Genomic DNA, 13918 nt, shown 5'->3' with positions numbered 1-13918 from the left:
AGATGAGGAGCTTTAAATTTTTTTTACAAAGTTCGGAAAATTACGTGGAGGCAAACGGACAGTTTTTGTTTTGCGTACAAGGTCATCTTCACGGCTACAACTGCAAAATTGGTGGAAGGACAAAAATTGTAGACGCTCATATTGGCGAAAAATGGTTAAAGAAAACTCGTAAAGGAATTCTTGTTATTTTTTATTTATTTTTTAATTTATTTTTTGCTCCAGTTATCTTTACTTTTGCGTCCCCCCAAGAAATCCATTCTTTCGGGCGTTTTTTGAGATAAGCAGTTGAGACACACTCAAGGTTGTCTGTTACCGCCCAATAGGCAATATATGTCCCAACTTAAAGACAGTTCTTTTTCTATTTTTTATTTCCTTATCGGCGTCTATACCCAGAGGTCACCTTGTTATGTAATGTGACCTCAAGTTTCCGGCAATGTTGACACCGCTCCAAATGGGATCCATTTTTATTTTTATTTTGTTTTTCTTGCCCTATTTTTATATCCCGTCGCACAGTTTTCAATGTTAGATAAAATTGCCCGTGATAAATTATATTAATCTTACCAAAACACTCCAAAGAAGCCATAAAAGGAGACACTGCACCAGGGTATGCGGACGCGAGGCTCCTGAGTTATTCCGCGATAATATCTTTAAAGATTTTAAAGCTTTTAAAAAAGCTGCCTTACTCTAATAAAATTAATCGCATTATGGTAAGACAACAAATAAATGATAATCGTGACAAAAAAGCAGACACGAGAAAGGGTTACGCAAAATTGTATAGCCGCTTATACGCTAAACAAATATTCGGTGAAAATTCGTTCAGTGATTCGAAGTAGCTTGAAATACGCAATTTAAAGAAAACACCTTACTTCAAACTGATATCTGACTTGTAAAATAAATTCCTATCGGAGTCCGATTATCTCGGCCTAAAAAAACATCACAAAGTGTTAGTGGAAACGAGGGGTCTTAAATAGTTTCTGTCACTTTGTTTCATCCCTTTCGATTTCTTGTTTTGTATGTTTTTTTCCGCTGAGCCGCCTAATCCAAAACCGTTTAAATAACGTCAAAAGAAGTCGCAATTTCGCGTCACTTGTATTACTGAGCTTTTCAAGGTCTAAATCTCATTTAATTGAGGTTTAGATGGTACAAGAGGCTTTTCTTTGCCCTCTCATCGGGTTTATCTGACCCATCTAAATCCAAATTTAATGAAAATTCTTATAATAACTGTAAAATGCTAAAAAGCAAATACCGCCACGCAAAAGTACTGGCGAAAAGATTTCACTTGGATGATAACTTCCTAGGACTTTGTCCACGGACTCAAAAGTTACAATATTTAACTTCGTAGTCCGCCGATAAAAAAGCGTCATTGCATGGACACCAAGCGAGTGGAACCGAACGAACAAGGTGAAAGTTTTCATTATAGGCATTCTTAGTTTACGTCACCAAAAAGCGGAACTGTCTCTGGAATACGAGCAATAATGAGTTTAGTCTATTTTAACAAAGGATGCGGCAACCCTTTATTTTAGTTCTAACATTTGCATCTGTTGACAAAATCTCGGTACTTGTTTTGTTAGTACTCAACAAAATAAAATTTTGACAGTATAAGAATGAAATGACAGAATTCAGTTCAATTGTTTTCAAAGCCGGTAGGTGTGGCAAATTCATTTTAGCCTACAATAAAACTGCTGTTTTTTAGGGTTGTCTAAGCTGGTATTTTAAAACTTTTGAATTGGCCATTTGCACAATGACGTCATTTTACTAGCACGACCAGGATATGGACAAGTGGATAAGACAATTTTGCTCTTATCCTTCAGGATTTTGCTTTCCTGTGCAAATTAGGGCTTTTGTTTTCGAAACCGCACTGGGAATACCAAATTAGAATATGAAAGGAAAAACGAAGAGGATTCTGGTCGTAGTAGTAAAATGACGCCATCATGCAAATAACCTATTATGAGTAAGCAGCATTTAATCCCAGTATGATGTCATCGAGGGCCGGTTTTTAAATTAGGGTTGTGAAAATGTAACATCGACCCAGGGGAGAGGGGCGGTTTTTGGTGAAAACAAGGGTTTATGGGGGTTGCTCAGTCTCGCGGGCTCAAACAGCCTTACTTCGGTCGATCTTATTTTATATTTGCCTTAAATTAGTTCGCATATCTTTGACCGCAGCAGAATTAACTCAGTCGGTAGGGCGCATGACTGCAGAGCGGAAGGTCTTGGGTTCGATTCGCGGGGCCGGGCCAACACTCGTGGTCTTAAAATCACTGAGACATGATGGTACCTCCTTTGCTCTGCATGTGACTAGACCTTCGCGTGGCTCGGATGACCGCGTAAAATGCCGGACCCGTTTCCAGTTAGAGCTGTTGAATAAAGTGTTTCCAATCGGTACTTTCGAGCTAAATACATCGACACTCGAACCAAGTGCTTTTTGCGGGGTTCCGGGACTATGGTGAAGTTACCAGCCGAGGCTTGTGGACAACGTTAGGAGCTTCCGACTTTTGTCGGAAAATGTAAATTTTCCATATAAGCACTGTGCTCGCAAAACAACTTTTATTGGGGTGGCCTCAACGCCACTCAAGCTAGTTTAGTGATACGTCTCGGACATAACTGTGAGTGATAGATATGTGCATAGCGCTTTAAAATATAAGAACTACGGCTGAATACTCGTAACTCATCGAAGGAAACCAAAACCTTTTAACATTTGCTAAATTGTACGCAAAAATTTAGTTCCATTCTCCAACCACATCATCTTGGACAACGTTCACTGATTACATTTAGTTTCGCTGTACTGAGGCCCGCCCCCTGGTAGGGGACAAGATAGAGCAAGAAAAGTAGCAGAACAGTCGTCTGATAAACAGCTTGAACAAAAACAAACATTTACTTGTTTCCTGGTCATAAGTAATGTTCCCGCAGAAAACTGAATCGACTAACAAGTCTCCTTTCAATAATATAGAAGGAAATACAGTGTCAGAGAAACGTCTTGATCGACAGATTTCATTTGAATATTACTCATTTAAGTCTTATAAACAAAATATTTATTCATTATAAACAGTACCATGGGAAAGTACTACGTAAAAGCCTACTTTGAATGGCTACTGACGCAACTTTAACTTCAGAGTCCGAACGAAATCTTGTAACCACTCAAATAAAACCTCTCGGATTTGCTTTCGCATGGTACTTCGACTAACTGAATTCATAGCTAAGCGATTCAGTTAACAACCCAACAGCTCGAACCGTCAAACACGGCATTATAAACATTCTTAAGTACTATTTACGATGAAGATCGCGCTAACGTTGCCGTACGAGCAGGTTTTTGAAACCCTTCAGTATGGTTTCTGCAAAATTTGGGACAATTTTGGTGGTTTCATATAATCATACAATGTACAAATAAGTCAAGTGAGATGTTTCTAGGCGAAGTGGTGGATTTGCTCTAGCTTTATTTAAAGAGGTTTCATGCAAGAAGTCAGTCATGAACCTGTGTCCCTTTAACTGTACCGAGACATACGTTTTTGAATGTCTCAAAAACCGAGACCGAGACATACGTTTTTGCATGTCTCATTGATGGAACTCCTGGCCCCGGCTGTCTAAAGGTTGGATAGTGCTATCCACCGAAAAAAAAACCTTTCCGGGGGACAAGTAGTACGAAGACCAATTGCGTTATCCACTGGATGGTGATTTATCCAGTGGCCATGGATTATCCACCTTTTGAACAACTGGAGCCTGGTCACGTGTTCTTACCACTGCGCCAAACGATTTCATTTCTTCTCATTTGAAATTGCTCGTTAAAGTTGTCAATGATTTACCAACAAAACGTGTTCAAGACATAAAAAAAACGTTGAGCGGCAACGTTATCGCCAACTTCGCTCGCTAACTAAAGTGGCAATTACTTAGTAAAGTCCTAGTTTGACCACTTAGATGAATCACCCGAAACAACATGGGCTGTACCACATAAAGACAGTTACTTCTCAAAGGCTTTAATTTAAATTGTAAAACTGAAGATTTTATCCACTATTTCATCATTTCAAAATAATGGGAGATTTCAACCCGAAAGCTAGAAACAAAGTAAGATAATTTTTTGAAGACCTAGAATGATCTATAGTCTCCCTGTCTGCTACACAGCTGTTTTTAGCGTCGTCACGCAACGCTCCTCCCCACAAAGGGAGGAGAGTGACTACTTTAATAACGGCTGCGAGGGAGACTAAAAAAATCTATTGCCTAACGAAATACTCTACCCTAGTTCTCTAACCTTCAGTCAGCGAAACAACAGCCTGTTCCAGGCGTTTAGATAGTGGAACGTAGCGCGAAATGAGAAACGGATGGAAAAAAAGCGGAAGAAGGAAAGAATTTTCCTGCTCACTTCTCCTTGCCTCCTTTGCCCCGTCCATACTATCTGAACGCCTGGAACGCGGGTTCGCGAAACAAATATCCTCGCTGTCCTTAGGGAGTTTTTATTCCTTCCTGTCTTTTCTTCCTTTACGATTAGATCTTTCCTTCTTATTCTTTTTGCCTTTCTTTCCTTTTTCTTTCTTTCCCTTCCTGGTCTTGCACGCACTTCTGTGTCTAAGTTTGATGGGCGTGTGCTTGTTTCTCCGCGCGTGACACATGGCAACCCGTAAGCGGCAAACATTTGGGTAGGTTTTGCCATCCGTCCCGCACACAGGTTTATCTATGATTTTACAGTCCTCCCATCTGGGGCATGGTTTAGGGGTGGCAGGTGCCCCACAAGGCCCGTTGTACTCCAAACGTAGTGAGCCTCTGTCTTTCTTGGGCAAACCACACTTGGCAAGAGCAAGAAAGCAGCCATTTTTGTACGTTTTCTTGTCCGAGCCGCAAACAGGCCGTTCTTTCGGTGAGCATTTTTTTGGACATGGTTTGAAGGAGGTGCGGGTACCGCAAGCGCCTAGAAAAAAACAAAGGAGAGTTTCTTTCATGATATAATATTTCGAACTTGAAATGCAAACAAATGTTTCTAAAGCATGTGATTTCAGATGATGGACATTCCAGCAAGTATTTGTTTTTTGTGAACGCCAATCGAGTTTGAGCCATTTTGTAGGTCAGTCGAAGACTAAGACCTCTCTAAACCAAAAGTGCTAAAAAAGACCCACTACCCTCTTGAGTAAATAAATGAACGCTTTTAAATCGAACTAGGGAATTGTAATAACTAATATGTGTTAACATTTAGTGGCGTTGCCTACAAGTGACTTATCCACTCCCCCAACTCAACCAAACTTCCTCGAAAACTAGGACCTCGAAATCTAAGACCTTCTCATTCAAAACTGCGTGATAACAGCATCTCCTTACAACAACACATGACAGGTATATCCAGGTCTTAATTTTCGAGGTCCGTTCTCGAGAGGTCTTAGAGTCTTAACTCTTAAGTCTTTGTTAGCCTGCGAGTAAGTTCTCCATAGGAGAGCTTACTCGCCGGGTAAGTTTTTGTTTTCGAGACAGCCTCCATTTTGTATACTGCAGACAAGAAAAAAGGGAAATCAACATGTCACTAAGAACATACACAGGGGTCTACTTATGTTTTACATCGGCAGATGATAGCATGAATGTTTAGAATTATGAGGATAAAGCTTAAAATTCTACAAACAACTTGAAGTTTACAAAGATGTCACCAAGTACATACATAGGAACCTACTTAATATGTGCTATACCGGCGGAATTTGCAGTGCTGAGCATATTTAAGGCGGAATCTCTATTCACGATTACTGATATAATCCCCTTTACATGCATTCTTAAAGCTACTTCACTGGAACTCGATTACTAACAAAAGAGCGATGATCAAAGTTTTAAGGCATTTCCTGTCGTTGTTTTCAAAATATGTGCCTCCTTTTTTGAAACAACGAACTGTTTCAATTGTTTCTGTTTCAGTAGTCACCGGGTGGAAAAATTTATACAGTGTGTGGTATGACGAAAGAACACTTATGTCAGCCTAATTATCGGAATTTTCAGAAGTTAAGCCTTTAATAGATCTTCCGGATGGCTAGTCCTTGACGCTTTGAAAACTTCAAATCACCCACGCACATTGCATGCAAGCTGTTGACAAGTTCCAAATCGGCTTAGGCATTGACTAGTCAGCCCGCAGACGGTTTAAATAATCATTATTTCAGTTTATATTATCTGAAAGAACATTTGTGGGATGTGGAAACTTACTGATACTGGTAATAGTTCAGATCAGACAATTCTTTCTTTTTCCATCAAAGCAGTGGTGAATGTAAATTGAGGTAATAGGTGTTCGCTACTGATCAACAAGAATACATGTATTGCCTTTGCGTAGGCGCAAAAAATATTCGTTTGCGTAGAAGCATAAAACGCGTTTTTAAGACTGAATTTGAGCGCCACACTGGCTAGACTAACACTGAAAATCTGTCAGCATAAGCAAGCAGATCGACTACCCTGTCCCTCTATGAAGATAGAAAAGGGCATGTCTATCCTCTTTGTATGTATCCATGTACTGTATCAATGAACTGTAAACCCGTAAAATCTACAATGAAAGCAGATTCCTTCTAAAGAAATATGACGGAATGGGCTCAATGAAATCAGTTCAGCTCTCCATCCGATGAAATGATCCATAATCTTGGATAGTTATAAAAAAGACGGAAAATTAAGACCCTCCTCGCCCCTAATATCTAGGTTGTTTAGCGCTCGCGCGGAATCATTCTTGATTTCTGGGGGAAGCCGGGCTTAGTTTTCCAAATTGTAGGGTTATATCCATCTAGTCAAGCCTCACGTACGACGTGCCGAAATTATATATTGTGTAAGATCAGTTTGTTACTTTTTTAACTTTGTTACACTCTTCATTCAGTTGACAAAATGTTACTACTATACGTAGAATTAAACATTTGAATGACATCGGTTACATAACTTAAAGGAGAAACTGCGTGATCTTATATAAAGTTGAGGACTTCATAAAAGACCGTACCCAGCCCATGTGATTTAATAATCTACGGAGAGGCAAGGTTTCCTGACCTTTTTTAATTAAACGTCGCGCGCAGTATTGACTTTGATTGCCTCCACGTGTGAGTAACATACATCGAGATCAATTCACCTCAGTATAGCAACCAAATTAAATTAAAGACTGCAAAACCGGAAGGTGAAAAAACTTCCGCTGCTGAAGGTATCTTTTGATAGTTACCACGTTTTTACTGTTATTTCGCAAACTCGGCAATTTGTTGATGTTGAACAGTATCATCATTCTCCGATGAACATTCTTCCGGATTGGATTCCATTTGCCTTAACTGCCAAGCTCTCGAATGATTTTTCTTTTCAATCCTCTACTGCAAAAGAGTCACTGTAATTGTTGACAACAGCTTGCAGAAGAGTTTTCGTGTTCTATGTTTAGAGTCCAAGCCTCGACCGGTCCCTCCTGAATTTGGACCCTTGCTGAATACCACTACAATTGTGTTGCTAAAGTTACTACTTGTTTTAAGTGAAAACTAAAACGCAACTTTCACCAGGGGTTCATAACGCGTCACAGTTGCTACGTTGACGCCCCGTGCTAATCGCTTTGGACTGAATACGTGCATCTTGCTTGATCAATTAGCTCTTAAAGTAAAACGTTCTTGATTATAATTACAGCGGAAATTTTATTTTGAGCAGATACAACAGCTAACTTCTCAAATTCAAAGGTTTAAATTGAGGTTTACAAGGGTGCGTCAGGCTCCATACAATTAAGCCGTACTCCCTCATAAAGGCTGGAAATCGTGCCTACAGTTTAGGAGGAAAACCGCTTTTAAACCTAAATCCACAGTCATTTTGAGAGAGAGGTAAAACGGTTCTTATTCCGTTGGAAGAAATTCGGCCTTGATTTCTTTTTGAATGACCATTCGCTGAGTAAAATTGATCACCTCAGCATTACTTTTTCGACCAGTTTTGCATAGTGCTATATGTAGGAAAAATCATTCCACGAAATTTATGCCCTTCATTTGGTGTAGCTTGGAAATGTTTTACTCTTTATAAAACATCTGTATTAACTATTTTTAAAAATAGGTCAAAATAGATTCCTAAAATATGTTTACGGAAATGGGAGACGAAAACAGAAAACATTGGTTCGATTTCCGTTTCCTCTAAGATTAAACAAAATCCATTCGCCCTCTTCTAGATTCTATAATCAATAAACAAACTTAATGCTTTTAAGAGTTTGGGTGCCGCCTATAAGGCGGAAACTCCTAAACGAAACGCTTGTTTTCCTTTCCCTTAAAGTGCAAGAATGACATTCTTTAACACAGAATCTATTTCCGCAGCAGTCTTCTTGAAGGCTTTCCTTTATTTTAGATAATGTGTTCTTCTTGGATATTTGAATTTTTTTTTTTCGCTCGTGTTTTCACGACAGGCCAACACAAACAAACCTCCCGCACTGTAAAAACAAAATAGCGGTACGTTCAATGATTGTATTTGATAGCGCTACAAATCAGTATCGAGTTTCTGCATAGTTCACTCTGTATTTCAAAGCACAGCACAAACCACTTGCCGGAGAATCTTGCTTTCTCTAAAGGGAACAAGTTTATTTTGGAAGGAGAATTCCATGCAATATTTTTCATTGCTTTTAAGCTTCTGCATTTGTTTTTTGCCGCTATCAAGTTATGAATCGACTAAGACATGAGTGACAGTTTTTTTTTAAGGGATTTAACCTTTCAAAAATATGATCTTTGCCTATCGCATAAGGGTCGCAGTTTAATGGTAATAAAAGGTGCGCACTTTCAAAAATTTAAACGCGGTCTTTGTTTGGATTAATAATTTTGGTTTTGCCAGTAACATTTTTTTGTTATTGTACACTCGTTTTTTTTCTATAGGAAAATATTTTATAAGAATATCGAGGCTGAAATTTGCAAAATTTTAAGAATATGTTAAGAATAAACTAGCCTGAGTATCAGGCGTTTCTGGGAAAAAGGGGAAAGATGGAAGCGAAAAAATCTAAAATCGTATCAAATTATTGCTTAATCTCACGGCAACCCAACAAAACGAAGAAACCTGCATTGGTTATAGCCAAACGTTCAGTGCTAATGACAGTTCGATGAGCGGTACATGAAATACATATCTATAATAGACAGCAAAAAAAAAAAAACACCACAAAATAGAAAAAAGGGATATGATAAATTCTTTCTTTTTCAATTATAATTCAAGAATGATACAAGAATATTTTCAGGCTAAAATCGGCAGAAAAATAAGAATATTCAGCCTGGCCCGAAAAAAACAACATTCTTCTATAAAACAAGAGTGTATGTGAAAAATGTATTAAAAGAGGCAAGTCCAATTTTATCGTATTTGTATGATATCCCCTTACTACTGAGCTAATTAATCAATTAAATTTAATAACGTAAAGATGAACAAAGGCCTCGCTTTGCAGCGTCTAATGAAAACTATCACAAATTCACCTCTTCGGTTTTAGCTTACCTCTCTTTTTAATGATGAGCTTTTTGTTGTTCACCTTCGCTTGACATTTGGCGACTATGAACAGGCAAGTGTTTTTGTAGGTCTTCTTATCGCTTCCACAAATGGGATCGTTCTGTCTGTCGCACTGGCTTTCAAGCGGGCACATTCTTGATTTTTTGACCTTAGGTTTTCCACATTCTCCCTTGTGCAGCATTGTTAGATTTCTGCCGTTTTGTCTCGCCTGACAGCGCGCAACACGAAAGTTGCAAAACGTTAAGTATGTTATGTTGTTGCTCCCACAGACGGAGTGTCTAGTAGAATTCACGACCTTATTACAGTCCTTTAATGCCACCAAGCACTTTTGTGATTGTTTTTTAACCTTGCTGATATTCACTGTGGAATTCTCGCATTGTCCTCGTGACTTTATCTTCAAAACGTTACCCGTTTTATTAGCTTGGCACTTGGCGTTGTTGAACAGACATACGTTGTTGTATGTTTTGCCATCACTCCCACACACTGGCCTAAGTTTTTTGTTGCAAGGTTTGTTGCAAACTCTTCGACGAAGCTTCGACTTTTCTCTCTTTCCTTCAGCCGCTAACACTGTAACCATAGGAAAGATAGTTTAAATTAAATTGTAATTAACGTTTTTTAATTTGTAACAATGGGTTAAAAATTAAAACTCCAATCTTTTAACCGATTCTACCCTACCATCAAACAAAAGAGAAAAATGAAAGTAATTCCGGTGTTGAACTATCGTAAAATTTAATAAGCCCAGATTCCGGCCGGCGACCCTCACGGCATGTAAACTAAACCTTCGTCTGTCTAACGTTGTTCACGAGCTCTCACAGTTCCTTTTTTAATTAGGGGCATACCATGCTGAACACCTCAAAGTCATGTCATTGTTAAGAACTCTTACAATTTTGACCAACTGATGAAAAAATGTACGGTCTAAGACATGAATCTAACAATAGAAATTGCAAGGGGATTATCTCCTAAACAACCCTTTAGAAAACGATTTACATGAGTTCTGTCAAAGTGAGAACATGAACATTTACACCTCATAAAAATGTTGAACCTGAGAAGAATTGTCATTGCATACGACGACAATCCGGTGGAATGACGAATTGGTTCTCTAAAAGCTGTCGTTAAGTTCCCGCTAAGAAATAATTACTATCAAGTTAAGATATAATATCCACGAAGGGCAAATTTTGCGCGCATATTTGTGGACTGACATTTGAAAAGACTTACCGTCTCAAATACGGTAAAAGACATCCGAAAAGACGGAATCTCGAGTAAACCCCCTTCACCGAAAAACTGGACAGGTTGTTTTGAGTCGTTAGATAAACAGAGTTGACAAAGCGCCGCTTAAAGACAGAGAAAAAGATCAGTAACCCGCCAATTCTAATCGTGACATTTTATAGCTTTTTATCGGCGATCGCAATTTCCGAACAGATAGAAAACCGTTTAAACAGTTCATAACCCCGTAAATGTGTTATAGGAGAAGTTGAAAACTCTGTCAGCGGCACTCTTTATCTGCGTTGTTTATGTTGGCTTTGGGTTCTGGAAGTAGCCCGAAGTTAAAAGAAAAATCAGCTTAAATGATATTTTAAGCAAGCACGCGTCGAAAATTCCCTCTTGTAATGTAGATAATGTCAGATACTTGGGCGTAGGTTAGGGGATAATTGCCTTTGTGCGTCTAGCGTTCCAGGGCAAAGAGGGCGGTATTTCGTTCGTGGCTAGCTCTCAGAGCTCTGATACGAGCTGTGTTCAAGCACGCTTTGGGGAAAAATTATAATGACAAATCTGTCCTGGGCTCTGTCCTAGAAGCGCAAGATCAAAACAAAACTGACTTGAAATTGACGAAAAGTTTATACTGGTATATATCGGTACAAAGCTGTACGGAAGTTTATATTGGAAAGGGAATCGAGATTTTGTCAATTAACAACGACGCCTCTTCTTCTCATGAACAAAAAACACTTCAAAAATTACCGTACTCACCTGAAATCAACAGCAATACCGTGAAGAAGAGAAATATTCCCTTCATTTTGAAAATATCAAGCCGCGTTCGCCTTTGTCAACCAAGCTGTCAGCAGATCTTGTCGAGTTGCGTAACGCGTCGAAGGTAGATCTGAAATGATCGCCGAATGCGTCCACTTGCAGCTTTATCCAATCAACCTCTCAACCCTACTCCCCCAGCTAAATGCTTCTGTCCTTGAAAATTCCGGCGGCATTCCATTCATTACAAAGTAAACTTACTGGGGTGTTTTTCTTGTGATAACATCAGCTGGGTCATACAACTCGTCGCTCGGGTTGTCGCGGTTCTGTACGATAAGAGGCTCAGCTCAATGCGGAAAAGCAGATCCCTGCGATTTTATTTCTCCTCACACCGCTTAAGACCCCTGAAATTTATAAATCATCGTTTCCTATCGCTATTTGTGAAGCCTGGTGTAGACTAGCAGGCATTTAGAAAATGTTTACGAAGGAAGAAAGATGTCAGTCATCGATTGGCCGAGTGGCGCGCGCCTCACGGCGGGAAGGCCAACAAAGCCAGCTGTCGGAAACAGGGAAACAAATCGCCGCACGTACCTGCAGACGTACTGGCATTCTTCTGGGAGATCAGGATAACTTTTTATTATCTTATCTTAACTCTACTTGGTTTAGATTACTAGACTGTTTCCAGCTTTCTTTTGTAATCTTGTGATGCGTCTGATTAAGTTACACTTCTTTTAGGAAAAGAGCACTGAAGAGCAAGTGGTCGGTTTTCATTCAGAACTGTTATCTTCTACGCAGGTCTTAATGTACTTCAAATACGAAATTCGCGGTATTTTCTGATGGTGTTGTGTTTTAGATGTTTCATTGTAGCAGATATTGGATCGTCAAAGCTGTTGACTAACAGCAAAATTTCTTGAGAAACGCACAGTAATTAAAAAGTCATGTAACACCTTGTTCAAAGGTAATTTCTCAATTTTCCAATGATGTCAATTAGCTGGTTTACCGAAGTCGAGGTTTTCTGTCATTTCTTATCGGCTCGTTATGTGTCTTTTCATACTCCCTTGAACAGTGTAACAGGCCAAATTAAAACTGGGGGTCAAACACCCAATGTCTACTTGAAACAGCCAAGAAATGTCCTTCAAAAGCTTCAAAATAAAAGATTTTTACTTCCTATCTATCCTAAATAATATCAGGGTTGGCCAGAAGCGTAGTATTACACCATTATTTATACCTGAAAAATTTATCCAATGTGCCTAAAACTCCCTCCCCCCGCAAAACTTTCTTCCGATATCCAAACCTGAGGGGAAAATCAGAGTATACCGTATTCCCGAAAAGAGGTCCGAAATCATTTGATTTCGGGTGAAAGATACTGTATACCCAGTTTAAAAGCCCTTGTATACTGTATACAAAGACCCTGAATTTCAAAATCCGTTGATTCGCTAATGAAAACTGGAAGAAATGTCACTGTCTGTATTTGACCGACCTTTCGTTTTTTTGTAATTTAAAAAAAAAGACGCTGCTCTGACAAACCCCCACTGAAATTGAGTTTAGTCTCTGCATCAAGCCAGCCGAGGGTACTACCTACATAAGCTAATTAAGGCTAATAGCGGCCCCAGAGTTTATTTCAGTAGTTATTTTTTGGTTGGTTTTTTTCCCGTGATCACTTCTTCGTATTCTTCTGTCACTTGCCACTCGTTCACACTGAGTTTGGTAAACCATAATCGTTTCCTTTCTATTGCTCTGCACTGCTAGTCGACATTGCTTCAGGTAATCCGTCTAATTAATGAATCAATTTGCCTACCGACTCAGCAGACGACCCGTCCGCATAATCCATAGAAGACTATATGTCCGGAACTATCGGCAATGTGGCTAGCAAAGTGTATCGTTTTCAGTACTCTCTAATACTTTGTTCTTTCCATTATGCTTTCTTCAATCTACAATCTGTGACCTTTTATAACCACGTGATTCTTTTTAAAATTTCTCAAAGAGGAGATACGTAGCTTTCAGCGGCCTGTTCCGCGTTCACATCACATTTTTAGACTCTTGGCCTTACTGAAGTAGCTATTAGTTCTAATTCGTGATCCGTCCCTGTTATTATAGGCTAATGCTTAAACTAACTAATGCTTATGACTCATTATTAAAATAATCTGATTATAAATTGCAAATGCTTGTAAGGTCAACTTTTAATAAAAATGTTTATATTATCATTCTGAAATTGGCTTGTGTCAGTTTAAATAACGGTCTCTGTAGGCTGTAGAAACTTTTATTATAATGACGGTATCCAGGCTTGCTGTTTTAACAAAGACCAATTAACTATAATAACAAAATAGCAAAGAACAAAGTAAGAACAAAGAACAAACTTTGAGTATTCCCGATATTGCGAACGGTCAACCCTCGAAGAAGAACGGCTTGACCGTTCGTAGTATCGGGGATACTCAAGTAGGTAAACTGTTTTTTGCTGTTTTGATATTACAGTTAATTTCACTGTAGGCAAACTCTTTTTTTAGAAAAGCCGTGCACAGAAATAAATATATTTTGTGTTGCTTTCAAATCA

At 38.9% G+C, this 13918-nt stretch overlaps 1 protein-coding gene across 1 annotated transcript; it reads right to left on the bottom strand.

The window, feature by feature from the left end:
* Window positions 1–2522: 2522 nt before the first annotated feature.
* LOC140933661 (serine protease inhibitor dipetalogastin-like) lies at window positions 2523–11789 on the bottom strand. Its single transcript, XM_073383265.1, has 3 exons — window positions 11371–11789; window positions 9394–9972; window positions 2523–4894 (listed from the first exon to the last, which is right to left on the bottom strand). The coding sequence occupies exons 1-3, from the start codon at window positions 11414–11416 to the stop codon at window positions 4443–4445; spliced, it is 1077 nt and encodes a 358-aa protein (XP_073239366.1). The 5' UTR covers window positions 11417–11789; the 3' UTR covers window positions 2523–4442.
* Between the last annotated feature and the right edge of the window lie 2129 nt (window positions 11790–13918).

The sequence above is a fragment of the Porites lutea genome, chromosome 4 (assembly GCF_958299795.1).
Source record: "Porites lutea chromosome 4, jaPorLute2.1, whole genome shotgun sequence".
In the NCBI taxonomy this organism is placed as follows: Eukaryota; Metazoa; Cnidaria; class Anthozoa; order Scleractinia; family Poritidae; genus Porites; species Porites lutea.
The sequence above is the reverse complement of the archived record's forward strand: the minus strand, read 5'-3'. Positions and strand labels throughout refer to the sequence as shown.